Below are 13,998 nucleotides of genomic sequence, written 5' to 3' on the forward strand. Positions count from 1 at the left end.
GCATCTATATATCTATCTATTCAAAGTGCTATTTTGTTCCCAAGCCTGAGATTCTTATTAAAATGCAAATCATGAAACAAATGTAGTTCAGGTTTTGGCTTTTACATCTAAAATCATTCATTTATCATTGGCACTTTCACATTTGTGTAAGAAAAAACAAACAAACAAAGAATGTCCCCATCATTTCAAATAAATAAATCGGACCAATAAACACTGCACAAACTGTATGCACAGTCCTTCAGTCCTCTTTCCCTTTCTTTAAATAGAACAGAACATGTACATTACATTGTAAATATATCAATTAAAGGGTCAGGAATGATTGAACCTTTTCTTAAGAGATGCATGTCGGGTTTGTAGAAGAAACTATTGCACTTTCATCTCATTCTACAGAAAGACTAATGGCCTTTGCAATCATCAAAGTAAAGATGAGTGGCTCCCTAAATACATTCAATTCCAACTAATTAATACAACAACAAAAAATACAACTAATTCAAACTCATTCTCCTGCATGTCACTGCTGTCATGTCAAAGCCTTTAAATTAAAGTAAAAATCCCATTTTCTAACTGCAAACAAATCTGGTGTGTTGTCGCAAACAAACAGGTTTGTGGCCAAAAACCTTGCATGTGAGCATGCCCACTTGTCACGCCATCATATAGATTTTGTGCAGCTTTATTCATCATCACTCAAAAACACCTTGTTTGCAATTGGTCCAAAATGTCCTGGAATTAGGTCAACTGCTGTCTGTGTCCACATAGCCACACAGATTTAAGTGATATCTATTTTTCCTGCTTTATACTTCTTGCAATTTCCACCTGCACTCAAATATTTTTGTGACCACACAGACCAGATTCCCCAAGGCTAGAATTCAATGGAAAAATGAGAGTGCATTTTACCTGCTATCAACATAAGATCTCTTCTAGGTGGCTCCTTTCACTGTCAGAAACAGACTGACTGGAAAGTTAGATTGCTCATTTGAGGACAGTGAAGACAGAGTCGAGATGACCAGAACATTTATTAATTCATTAATGAATTAATTCAAAGGCTTTGTAATGAGATATAATTATCCGGAAACAGATCATAAGGTAATACCAAGTGGAAATGGCATTTATCCATTAAGTTCAACTTAATGTTTTAATGGTTTCATGTTTCATCTTGAAATCATGTCATATATTACTTTCTCTATTTACCTAAAGTTTTAATTACAGCCTCCTTTTTTCACAAGCACCATGCACTTAAAGGAAAAAACGTAGTTCTATTTCTTAACATTGGAACAAGTAAATCAACAAGTAAATTGCTAAGATTGTTTTTTCAAGTAGACATCACTAAAGAAGTCAGGAAAACAAGTCATTTGGAGACTAACCTGCTGGTTTGAGCTACAAAAATAAAACCCAAGTTGTAAGCACTGTGGAATTTTCCCTGCCTGTAGAGGGCCATGGCATTCATCAATTAAAAAGAAAACACTATGATCACAGCAGCTGTAATAGGCACTTCCATCAATCTACAATTGGTGTGAGACATATTTGTCATGATACTGTCACCTGTCCCTCTCCTACAACACACAGTACAGATGTGTGTTATACTTCAACTTGAAGCAGCTAGCAGTGTAGTGTTCTGAGAAGCAGAAAGAACACAGTACTTCCTATATCAGAATAAAAGACAGAATACTTTCACTGTAGAAAAATACACACACTCTAGTGTATCTCTTTTCTAGAAAGAAAAGGAGTGAGTGTGTTTTCTAGAAAGAAAAGAGATACACTGTCCCATCACTCATCACTGTATTACATCAGTTTGAATTAGGTACCCTCGTACTGAAATGTTAAACTAAAATCACAGTTTTCATTTGAATACATCTGCCTTACATTTCAATCTGTTTGGCAAACAAAAGTAGTTTAATGTGACAGTTGAATGCTGATGGAGCCACATAACATTCTTCTTTTGATTCCAGCCTTTGTTGCATACTTCATTTCCTGACACTGACTCAAAATATACACAGGACGGTTGATTTCTCAAAGTTTAGGGGCACTTTAAATTTTTCATTGTGCTGTTAGGTTTTGTGCAATATGTTTGATGGTGTTGTCTGTAGGACCACACACTGCTAAAACTGATGTATCATTTTAATTGAGCTGCAGCAGTTGTGACAGATGTCCAGCATTAAGGAGCACTAGAACATGGGTCAGAGAGAGAGACTTTCAGTATGACAGAAAAAAAAACATTTCAGACCACTTTGGTTTTGTCACAAGAGAATGTGAACTAGTCTACAGCCGCACATTTTCCTCTGTACTTCAGTTACTAATGAAATTCCATTCATCTCTATCACATTAAGGTAGGGGTGCATTAGCAAATACAATCAAAATGATCCACATGACTAGACACAGAGAGGTTAGTGAGAAAATATGTATTTGTATCTCAGGGTATCTCAGACTTCAATCACATTTAGTAAAAAGTCTCTACTGGTACACACACTATATAGATAAAAGTATTGGGGAACCTGACCATTACACCAATGGGGACTTTAATGACATTGCATTCTAAATACAAAGACAGCAAAAAGGCCTGGCTCGCAGTCTCCATTCCAGTTCATCCCAAAGGTGTTCGCTGGGGTCGAAGTCAGGGCTCTGTGCAGGCCAGTCAAGTTTTTCCACACTAAACTCATCCAGCCATGGATCTTGCTTTGTGCGCTGGGATGCCGTCAAGCTGGAATAGAAAAGGGCCTTCCCCAAACTGTTGCCACAAAGTTGGAAGCACAGCTTTGTCCAAAATGTCTTGGTATGCTGAAGCATTAAGATTTCCCTTCACTGGAAGTAAGGGGTCTAGGTCAACCCCTGAAAAATAGCCCCATAAAGAGGTATGCTCTGGATACTTTTGTCTATATAGTGTATCTCTTTCCATTGCCTGTGTGTGTGTATTCAGTAATGAGTGGTGTGTTTTCACAAGTGTGTATGAAGATATCGCAGTGTTTTTAGGAAAATGATTTCTCCTTCCAAAAACTCTCTCCCTTGTTCTCTCGGCATTTATCACACACAAGATGCGACTGTTGTGTATGTGTGCATGTGTGTGGTGTGTGTGTGTGTTCTTTAGCTGTCCACCACTTGGTGTGGCAGTGTCACAGAGGAACTGTTGACAAATGAGCCTTGTTTGTCTCTTCCCTTCAGAAAATATGTGAGCAGTTCCCCTTTTCCCTTCACAAAGATGGGCCCTCTCCTCACAAATCGGAAGCCATACTCTTTTAGGATGTTGTAGCATTCCTCCACCACCTGGGGGCAACACATACACATACACACACGCACGTGCGCGCACGCACACACACACACACACACACACACACACCATCACAAGGCTTTCAGACTGTTGACTGATGTGAAACATTTGTTTAAAACTGGAGGCGAAATTGTATTGTGATTCTGTGATTACAGAAAAGTGAAAACAAAGGAATATCAATCTGTTAAACTCTGAAAAACCAAAACTGAATATTGAACATTGATGAGAATGACGAGGTAGTTCCTGATGACTTTTCACTTATTATGAATGAACTAACTGCTGTACAATAACTGCAACAAGCTGAGAGGCACACATCAATGAAATAAAAAAAAGTACTATCTTACAATAAAATTTACCTATTTACAAATACAGCAGACACAGAACAACAGTGTGCATTTGAGTCATGTTTATGTCACCTGATGAATCTAATCCAATAATTTTTAATTACAATAATTACTCTCTTTTAACTGTTGGAGGGAAATCTCTAGATCTTTAGCTGATAAATACTCAACTGTATTGATCAGTTAGTCTCTAACTGTGGCTATCTGCCCTTTGCTGCTGCTGAACAGGTGTGCAGGAAACTAGGTTGATGAGAGCACTGAGAGTGAAATGCAATTGTGTCACATAACCAAAACAACGACCTGAAAGAGGTTAATAGTTGATCATACTCCATGGGGCTGTTGCTATGAGCAGCTCCTTTCCCATTACGTTTAATGAATAAATTAAATCCAGTGTTCTATCAAGAAACATTATTTTTTCAGTGGGATTAAGCTTTATTCAAAGATACAGTGGTACTGCCACATTTCCACTCTTTAAAAATAAAATCATTCCTTACTGTCTTATCAAGGATGACATATGAAAATGTGGTTACTTTTGCAAATTAAGAACAATGATGAACGTTCCCAGGAGTGGTCAGCCAAAAAAAAATGCTTAAAAGGCACATTGACGAATCATCCAGGAACAAAAAAAGCCGTATGAACATATAAGGAGCTGCAGGCTTTGCTCGCCCCAGTTAAATTTTCATCAATTATAGTTTATACTGACACAAACATTTCCTGAACTTCCTTTTTTATCTTGTTTCACAAAGATTTTAGATGAAAAAGTGTAGTGCAGGAATGTGTTGAATATAATGAAGGGAGCACTTATTCAAGCCACGTTGGCTCGTTTAATTTTACAGCAGATACCCTTGGACTAAATCATTGTTCAAAGTTTTGCACTCATTTTAAAGTAGAGAGAAGTTCAGAGAACTGCAGTAAAGCCCAGTACTGTACCTGGATGTTTCCCATAACCCCTGTGGACTCCATGCGACTGGCCACATTCACAGTGTTGCCCCAGATGTCGTAATGGGGTTTTCGGGCACCGATCACCCCTGCTAACACTCCACCCTTATTCAAACCTGAAGGAGAGTATTACCACATGTGACATGCAGACATTCCCTGTGACTGTTATGTACGGTCAGTGACGGTTAAGATCAAACTTTAGAGAACAAGGCTCATCATCAACCCCACCATCCTTGTTTTCATGGTTTTGTCTATCTTTCAGCTAGAGCAACAGTTTTACAAGTAAACAGCACAGCTTGGATCTGGGGAGGCCATCACACCAGTAGGCACAGCTTTATTACAAAAACTATCACGACAAACAACTTAAGCAGTGAGATCACCAGACACTGATGTTTTAGCACAGTTCCTATGTATCCCACACTTCACATCATAACTAGGCATTGTAAACCATAATACCGGGTTTTACATTTTGAACAGACTTTCCTATTCCACATAAAATGAAAATGAATTACAGTACAATCATTTGTACACTGTTTTAAAGGGTCTGCACCTCATTACGCTTAAATTTGAGTCCAAATGCTGAACCTGTCGCATATCTCATCCCTTCCATATTTCCAAAGCCATTATCTTTTGCTTATGATTCAACACACACACAAAATTGGTTGAAGACTTAGCACATACCAATGCGAAGCATGAAGTTGTTGAATGACTGATAGTTGATGTTCATGAGTGTGACCTTCATGGCAAGAGCAAAGTCTGCCAGGTCTGCCAAGTGCTGCCAGCGCTCTCTGTCAGACTGCTCCTCCTTCTGTCACACAAATAGCAAGCACTTTAAATTACATCATCATCATCAGGAAAGACTGAAACACATTTGGGATGGTAATTTGACGAGGAAGAACAAGGCTAAATTCTGTGTCATTATATCCATGTTATCACATTCTATTCTCACTGAAAATCAAAAACAAAACAAAACAAAGCTATTGACTTATACAGTAGGTCATTGTGTGACTAAGCTGACCTTCAAGCAGGTGTAGCCATTGCTGACATCTGGGGTGACACCTGATGCTGCCATGTAAGTGCTGCCGATAGTCTTGATTTTTGTGATGCAGCGGAACTGAGGTTCATCCAACAGCTGACATGGATACAGGCCAAACTTTACATTCACACACACTGAAAGACTCAAACTGCAAGCAGTCAGCACTAAAGTTGGTAACATGCTACATGACTTAAAACCTATGCAAATGTGTAGGTACAAAAGAAATAAGGAAGGCTGCTTACACTGTCAAAGTCCGAGATGATCTCATTGAGGAAGCGTAAGCATTCGATCCCTCCGTTATTGATGCTCTCCTCTGTGTAGAAGTCAGAGAAGTTGGGGATTGAGGCAAACATAACTCCAATCTCATCATAGGACTGGCTGTACAACTCCTGGGAAAGGCAACAGATAAACAAGACATGCATCAGAAGGCTGTGGAAACAAACATGGGTTTTGATGAAACACTCCTTTAATGCTACAAGAAATAGTAAATATGATTTTAGAAGATATAACGCTAACTAAAATATAGCAGATACACTTTCTGGATTTCCTAATAATTCACAGGAAAGTAAACTAACATGTTGACTTTTCCTGACTATTTCAGCAGTGGAACAGAAAAGTGTTCAAACAGACAGGTAAAATAAATTAATATAGAGTGCAGTAAGAACTGACCTGGTGTCTGTCGATGTAAGGATCTTACCTCATCTCTTTTCTTTGAACCCAGGAAGTGTCGAGCGACGTGTTCAGGCAGCATGTTGGTCACCAGTGCTTCATTCCAGCGTCTCATTTCATACACTTTCTCCTTCTGTTCATGGACCTCAATCTTCCACAGGAACAGAGTGCGGGCAAGTTTCTCCACCTCAAGGCAAAAACAATGCCATATCAGTCAAACTAAATGATATTCCCTTATCAGTGCAGACAGAGGACAGTTCAATAACAAAAAATCAGGAATATATGCCTCAAGAGAGCATTTCTTCTTTAACTGATAAAACAGGCACCTCACTGATAACTACAGTGCTTCACACTAATGAGTCGGAACAGGGCATTTGAGGAAGAAGATGGAAGAATATGAAAAAATGAAGAGGAGGAAGACAAATGACCCAGCCCAGAGCATATTAATTTAAACATTTTTAAACTAAAAATGGAAATTATTGTACTTCTGTGTAATGTCCCCAAAAGTTACGGAAACACAAGTGTGTGTGTGCATGCATGTGCACATGTGTTTGTATTTATCATCTGAGGAATAGCTTAAAACTATGGCACATTGCACTTCTGTGTCATTTTTGACCTAGGGAGTCCAGAGACACTAACGATAAAAGACTAAACAAAACAACAAAAAAAATTGAGTGAAGAGTGCAGTAGTGAGCCATCCCTGTTATTTTTTTTTTAACAGTTAAATGAAAGCCAAATTTGACCCGTGGACAACCAGGAGGCTAAAGGGAAAACACTTGTTTGACTTCAGCATCATACTGTCTTCATCCAAATTAATTTAGCTTTGAAATGATACTGAAATCAACTTGGCACAGAAATTAAACTGCATTCACTGACATTAAAATGTTTTTCTTATCAAGTGCCCAGGAAACCTCTTGACAGGTGATTTCAAGACAGTTCTTCTCTTTAATGGAAAGAGCTGTTTTTTCAATGGATTTTTAATAAATTTTTGTGGTGCTTTGCCTTTATTTGGATAGTGACAGCCTGTGATAAGAGTGATAACATGCAGAAAACCCCCCAGACTGGAATGCCCCCCCCATTACTAAGTTTGAATTGTTTTAGGTCCTCTAACAGAGAAAAGATAACAAGTTCAACAGTGTAATAATAAACTTACGTGTCGAGAGAAGTAATAGAAGCTGACCATCATAATAAAGATCATAATTGTCATTGTGAACTTGGAGGGCACCAGGTATGACCTGTGAAAAAAAACATTAACAATTTACATGTGTTATATGAAACTAAGCCAAATACTTGAGCATTCATCAAGGTTCATTGTTAGTCTTTATCAGATGTTTCACAGAGTTTACATCTAATGATGTGCATTACATAGATGATACTGGCTTCTTTATTTGCCCCACCTGTAGTCCTGGAAGCGAGCCACGTCGTAGCGGTCAAAGATGTCCCTCCAGCTGTAGATGTTAACAATGCCGGTAGCCACTGTGATGAGCAGCATCAGTGTGAGCTTGACCATGTGACTGACCTGAACCAGCATGGTGGTAGCCATCAATGCTAGCACAGCGATGTAGCTGTAATATTTGGGGTTGTCCAGGCAACCGTCAGGGCCAGACCAGGGAGAGGAAGAAGGAGCCAGCGTGGGGCTGCCTGAGTCGTGGACTCGAGGCAGACAACTCAGCTGCATAATAGAGAGACACAGACCTATTATTACTATCATTTCTCAAACTACATCCATGCAGCAGCAACATTCAGAATTTAGAGAATTTTCTTTCTGTGGCATACAGATAAGCCTACAGCTCACTGAAAACTGTCATTTTTATTTTCCACACAAAATTCACTCACAGAATAAATTCTCTCAGGGGATAAATCCATATCTCACACAGGTTTGGCCATTTTTTTTTGTAAAAAACAGCATAGAAAAGCTCACCATATCCATGATGTCAGCCATGGTGAGGATGAAGATGGCTGCCATGGCCCAGGTGTTACGAGCCCAGCGCGTGTGATCAATCCAGGTGGAGAAAGACACAAGCTTTTTAGGAGAGACCTGACAAAGAAAATACCACTCCAATTAGGTAGTGTAAGAGCGCATTCAAAATCACAAAATTCAGCACCTGCAAAATGGTCTCAGGGTGACCGTGGCCAAATCCTGCATTCAAGCCCCAAATCATAACCAGTTCTGACATAGGGTCACATGCCTCCAAATCAGTCACTCACACAATTCAATTGTCTGGTCTCAACCTGTAGAGGGCAGTCGCTATGCATATTTATGACACAAAATGCAAAGTTCAAATACTTTGCACTAAAATGTCAAGATTTGGACCCAATTGTCTCCTATATTTGTCAGGGCTCATCTGTACTCTCCCCGTATCTCTTTGAGTTCTTCTCTGTTTCCCCTGACAAGTGTTTTGGTTTGCCTCTGTCTGTCCTGTCTGTTCTGTAACTGTCTAGAGCTGGGCATGTTGACCTAATTTTCCTTCCCACCTCTCCACCATCTATTGTAATCAGCTTCACCCCAACCTGCAGTATAAGAATCCTGCTCATTCGCTCTATCTCTGCCAGATCATTTAGTCATGCTTGGTGGTAAATGCTAGATACATACAGGCCAGGTATCAACTTTGTGGTTTTGTTTCTGTGTGCCTTTAGTAACTTTTGCCTCTTTGTGCCTCAAGTCCATCTCCAGCCCATTCTCAACTCATCACGCCCAGCTTTCACTGTGTCTCCCTTGGTTTCCAAATTTCCTTGGATCCCCTCAGTGTTTGGTCTCCACCATCTTTCCCTCTGGATCTTCTTTCCTCCAGAGCACAGTATCCTCACCTGCCTCAACTTTGGATTCTGAATTCTGGACTTTATATTTCTTGGACAGCTGGTTATTCTTAGCTGAGACTTTTTTCAGTAACTTTAATTATTTGTTAAAACACCATGACAGTGTGTGTGTTCTGCTTTGTGGGTCTATGTCTGCCTAAGCTCACAACTTACTGGTTCTCTTTTTAGTGACTTTATTGCCAATCTTACATTTGTTTGGTGTTAGTTAATTTCTGCTAGCTATCTATTTAGGAATGTTGCATCATTGCCTGAAATTTAGGAAAAGTATGAAGAAACTGGAGATAAATGACAGTGATATAATAAATAAATGACTGCATCACCTGACTGCAGTCATTAGTGGAGCAATGCAAAACAGACTCAGGTACCGGTGAATATGTCAAACCTATAGGTCTTCTTTCCAGGAGTTGGGACTAATAACATGCATGTTGGCTCCATTCCATTAAGTCATTTAGATAACCTTACACCATAGTGGAGTGGAACACTTCATGAAATGCAGTCATTATTAATGTTATAGTTATACCTGCACTTTTTGTGCTATGACAAGTCAAAATGTCAGTTGTGAAAATGCTCTGTGGTTGGTAACCTTGTACAGTGAGGATGATCACATTTATACACAAGTCTCTGTTAATGGACTGTGTTGCCTTCATCAAAATGGCACTGTGGGCTTTTTGCATTGTGATATTTGATGTGATATTGAGGTACTAACAAGCCCTGAGTATTGTTTACAACACCTCTGCATTTTCTCAGTCCATGTAATTGACTGCCTGACTGCTGACTGACCTGGTTTGAGAGCAGCCTGTGACAGCAGTGGTCAATACCAGCCTGTCTGCTCATTATCAATATATCTGAATTTCCATGACAAGGTGGAATCACAGCACCATGCCACAGGCAAACACACACAAGCAAACACACACTTCGAGCAACTAACCTTTTTGCACTGGCTTTGATTCACTGTGGATAGCCTATCTCCAAACCCTTACCCTCATCTTAACTAGGACCTCAGAAAGACGTTTTGCCCCACTAGCTGCTCAGAAGGACTACTGACAAAGGTTGATTTTTAGCCGTCCCCAATGGGTATACAAACACAAACACACACACACACACACACCAACAGTGTGTACATGCTGTATATCAGCATGCCACCCTTTATACAAGGGTTTCACTGTACGTGTATTCATCTCAGACCATTTCATTTCAGACCAGTTAGAAGTTAATTCATATCTAGTTGCAAGCCTTCCGAGTTTTACTCAGGATATGTCTGTGTCAAGCTTGTCATTTATGAGAGCATAACCAAAATTTGTTAGTTACCAGAATGAGACAGTGTGCCCGCTGAGTTTTATATCAGAGCATCACTTACGTGAATTTTGTTATTGTTATTTTTCCTTATTACAGCCTCCAAGACCAACAGAGGCCAGTTCAACAACAGAATACAATACAGAGATGGTTTTCTTTCCATTTTTGGCTCTTGGCACCCCAGGGCTGAGTCAGACAATAGCACTGTTATCTGCAGGGCTAATTGAGCTAACTCGGTAAAAGCACCTACAGTTATCAGTTATTAACAAATTAATATTAATAAATAAGCTGTAGATGCATCTGTAATTTTGGCTGGAATGAAACTGGAGGATGGCCCTACAAAAACAGTTATCCATAACTGTGTTGTCCATGACTGGACACTCTCAGTATCAGAGTCTTGTTGTCTTGTTGTCCCTGGTGTGGCACTTCACATCCTGTGTGAATGTGGGGAGAGTGGAAGAGAGAGAGGCTCAATTGAAGTCTCCACTGATAAGCAGGAGGGACTGTGGGTGCTGTGTCTGCATCCTGGTCACTGCACTGTGGAGCAACTCACAGACGGCTGCAGCATCGGCCAAGGGAGGGATGTGCACATTAAACCACTCCCTTGTAATAAGGCCAAATTCCAACAGCAATTCTTTAGTGCAGACTTGTTCCTCTCGTTAATAAACACCGCCAGCCCCCCGCCTTTCCGCTTACCACAGTCCTCCACTCACCAGTCAGCACGCACAAGTTCAAAACCATCCAGGGAAACCACAGAGTCCGGTATCTGTACACCCTCTGCAGCCGGATCAGTGCCGTAAGCTTGCTGGAGAGGGAACGGACATTTCCCATAATAACGGAGGGTAAATATGGTCTGTACCTCCGTTTCCTTTTCTGAATCTTTCGTTCCGCTCTGCAGCCTCTCCTTTGCTTACGTGTTTCCGCAGGAATCTCTGATTTCTACGTGTGCAGAAGGGCAGGGCTGCCCCCAGCTAACAGCTGATCTCTGGTGTAAACAATAGAGCCATGGCTGAAGCTGAAGGGGTCTCCCAGTGGAGTGCCAAAAAGGGCAAAAAAATACCAAAAAGCAAAAAACTAAACTAATAAAAGTGGTGTCCATCTATGCATATTTGCAACAGGAATCAACCACATTAAACAAACCAAATGAAACATGCCAAAAAAACACAAGAAAAAAACAAAAAGAAGAGAAGAGGGGGCAGAGCTGCCACAACTTGCTGCTGCTCGTACAGCACCACCTTGGATATGTAGCAGATGTAGCAGAGCAGATGATTGTTGGGTCATCTGCCCTGTTTGCCCTCTTCTGTGGTTCTGTTTTGTTACTCAAAGAGTTAAAGCAAGGCATCTGGACTTGTGAAGATTTGGCTTGAATACGTTTCGCTGCTAATCCAAGCAGCAGTTCTGAAAAAACTGGTGGGGAACAAATACATACACTTCAGTGGGAGTGAATAAGTGAAACTAAATAAAACAAAGGATCTGATAGTCCTGCAAATTTATCTATGTAGTTTGACTGCCAATGATGGCCCTCTGGGTCTAACGACTGGCTATCTGAGTCTAACGACTGGCTAATGGCTGTGAGAATGTTAATGAGTTCGGGTACAACCGGTTCACGACCTATTGTTCTTATGGCTTTCGTGTGAATTGGGGTGAAACTTCCTGGGTATGGATGGGAGGACAGCAATGTAAGTGCAAGAGAGGTGATGTCTAAGTCCACCACCTCTGAAAGATGAAAGATGAAGGATGAAAGTGACATATTTTGTCATTGGAGGGAACTCACTCCAACGAAATTTGTGCTCTGCATTTAACCCACCCAAGTGACGTGCGCACACACACAGCAAACCCGGGGCAGTGGGCGACCGAGTGCAGCACCCGGGGAGCAGTGGGGGTTAGGTACCTTGCTCAAGGGTACCTCAGCCATGGACACCGGTACGGGGAATCGAACCAGCGATCCACCGGTTACGGGTCCGACACCCTAACCGCTGATCCACGACTGCCCCTGTTAAGTGAAGGTTTTTCTAACTTAACACAGATGGCTTCCTTGACCCCTCTTTCGTACCACCTGTCCTCTCTGTCAAGAATGTGGACATTGTTGTCATCAAAGGAATGTCCCATTTCCTTAAGATGTAAGTGGACTGCTGAGTCTTGTCCTGTGGAGGTGGCTCTCCTGTGTTGTACCATTCTTCTGTGGAGTGGCTGTTTTGTTTCACCAATGTAAAGATCAGAGCATTCTTCACTGCACTGGACTGCATATATGATATTGCTCTGTTTTTCCCTGGGGATTTTTTCCTCCAGTTTCTGTCTAAGTGTAATCACTGGTTTGAAGGAATGACAATGTTACTCCTCTTCCTGTTATTGTCCTTTTTATTGTTGGTGGGTCTTCTTTTTTGTGGCTTTGGTGAGTGCCCAGTTGGGGTAGCCACATGTTTTTAGGGCTGACTTGAGGTGTTGTTGTTCCTTCATATGTCCTGGTGAGCTGGTGGGGACTGTCTCAGCTCTGTGATGCAGGGTTCTGATGACTCCCATCTTGTGTTCCAGTGGATGGTGTGAGTCAAACAGTGGGTATTGGTCTGTGTGGGTGGGTTTCCTGTATACTATAGGCTTCTGTCATCCTCAATGTGAACTGTACAGCCTAAGAAGGCTAGATTGTTATCACTGGTGTCCTCCCGTGTGAACTTGATGTAGTGGTCCACTGCGTTAATGTGGTCTGTGAATCGTTTCACTTCCTGGGTCTTGATCTTGACCCAAGTGTCATCCACATATCTGAACCAGTGGGAGGGAGGTGTTCCAGGAAAGGACATCAAAGCTCTTCTTTCCACTACTTCCATATAAAGGTTGGCCACAATGGGGGACACAGGTGATCCCATGCTTCTGTCTGTAAAAAATCTCCTTATACTGAAAGTAAGTAGTGTTCAGGCAAAAGTCCAATAAATCACAGATGTGGTCTAGAGAGAGATTGGTTCTGTCCTTAAGTGTGTTATCCTGTGAAAGGCATCTTTTTGCCATCTGTGTGGCTTCTGTGGTGGGGATGCAAGTAAACAAAGAGGTGACATCAAAGGAGACCATGGTGTCCTCTGGGTCCATGATGATTTCCTTGACTTTGTTCATAAAATCCTGGGAGTTGTGGACGTGATGAGGAGTGTGTCCCACTAGTGAACGTAATGCTTTACGTTCCTCTATAGAAATATTAGATGGGGGTACCTTGGCACTGGAGAGAGTGATTGTGACCTTCATCCGGAATTGTTCAGCTTCAGTCTCAGTCAGGTTGTTGTTTTTGATGGCAGACTCAGTGGCTGTCATGAGGTCCACTACTGGGATTTGTTGTGGTGAAATGGCAAAGTTGAGTCCTTTGGCTAACACATCCTTTTCTGACTGGGTCAATTCCCTGTCTGAATGGTTCTTCACCCACTTCTCTTGGATGTGTTGTTGTTCAGGTGAGTGGTCCTGTCTCCTCCATGTGTGTGTGTCTGTTTGGTTGGATCTAGCGTAATGATATTTGAGTTTTTGAAATTTGAGTTTTTGTCTCTCCTTACCCTTGTTGTGTTGAATGGTCTGGATTTTTGTGGTCAGTTTGGTGACTTCATCCATCACTTTGATGAGTAGAAGGGTGGCCAGCTGTTTTTTGGTATGTTCAGTTTTGGTCTGTAGAG

The 13,998-nt window shown here is 41.1% G+C and overlaps 1 protein-coding gene across 2 annotated transcripts in view; it reads right to left on the reverse strand.

Moving 5' to 3' along the window:
• Positions 1 to 994: 994 nt before the first annotated feature.
• The window catches only part of adcy3a (adenylate cyclase 3a), a 45,264-nt gene continuing 32,260 nt past the window's right edge, over positions 995 to 13,998 (reverse strand). For both annotated transcript variants that reach the window (XM_046398939.1, XM_046398938.1), the window contains exons 13-21: positions 8,166 to 8,282; positions 7,642 to 7,916; positions 7,398 to 7,479; positions 6,273 to 6,431; positions 5,818 to 5,964; positions 5,558 to 5,671; positions 5,221 to 5,347; positions 4,531 to 4,655; positions 995 to 3,255 (exon numbers count right to left, since the gene is read on the reverse strand). In XM_046398939.1, coding sequence (XP_046254895.1) covers positions 3,076 to 3,255; positions 4,531 to 4,655; positions 5,221 to 5,347; positions 5,558 to 5,671; positions 5,818 to 5,964; positions 6,273 to 6,431; positions 7,398 to 7,479; positions 7,642 to 7,916; positions 8,166 to 8,282 — 1,326 coding nt within the window. In that variant the 3' untranslated portion in view covers positions 995 to 3,075. The remainder of the gene's footprint in view (positions 3,256 to 4,530; positions 4,656 to 5,220; positions 5,348 to 5,557; positions 5,672 to 5,817; positions 5,965 to 6,272; positions 6,432 to 7,397; positions 7,480 to 7,641; positions 7,917 to 8,165; positions 8,283 to 13,998) is intronic.

This window comes from Scatophagus argus, chromosome 9 (genome assembly GCF_020382885.2).
Source record: "Scatophagus argus isolate fScaArg1 chromosome 9, fScaArg1.pri, whole genome shotgun sequence".
Classification (NCBI taxonomy): Eukaryota; Metazoa; Chordata; class Actinopteri; family Scatophagidae; genus Scatophagus; species Scatophagus argus.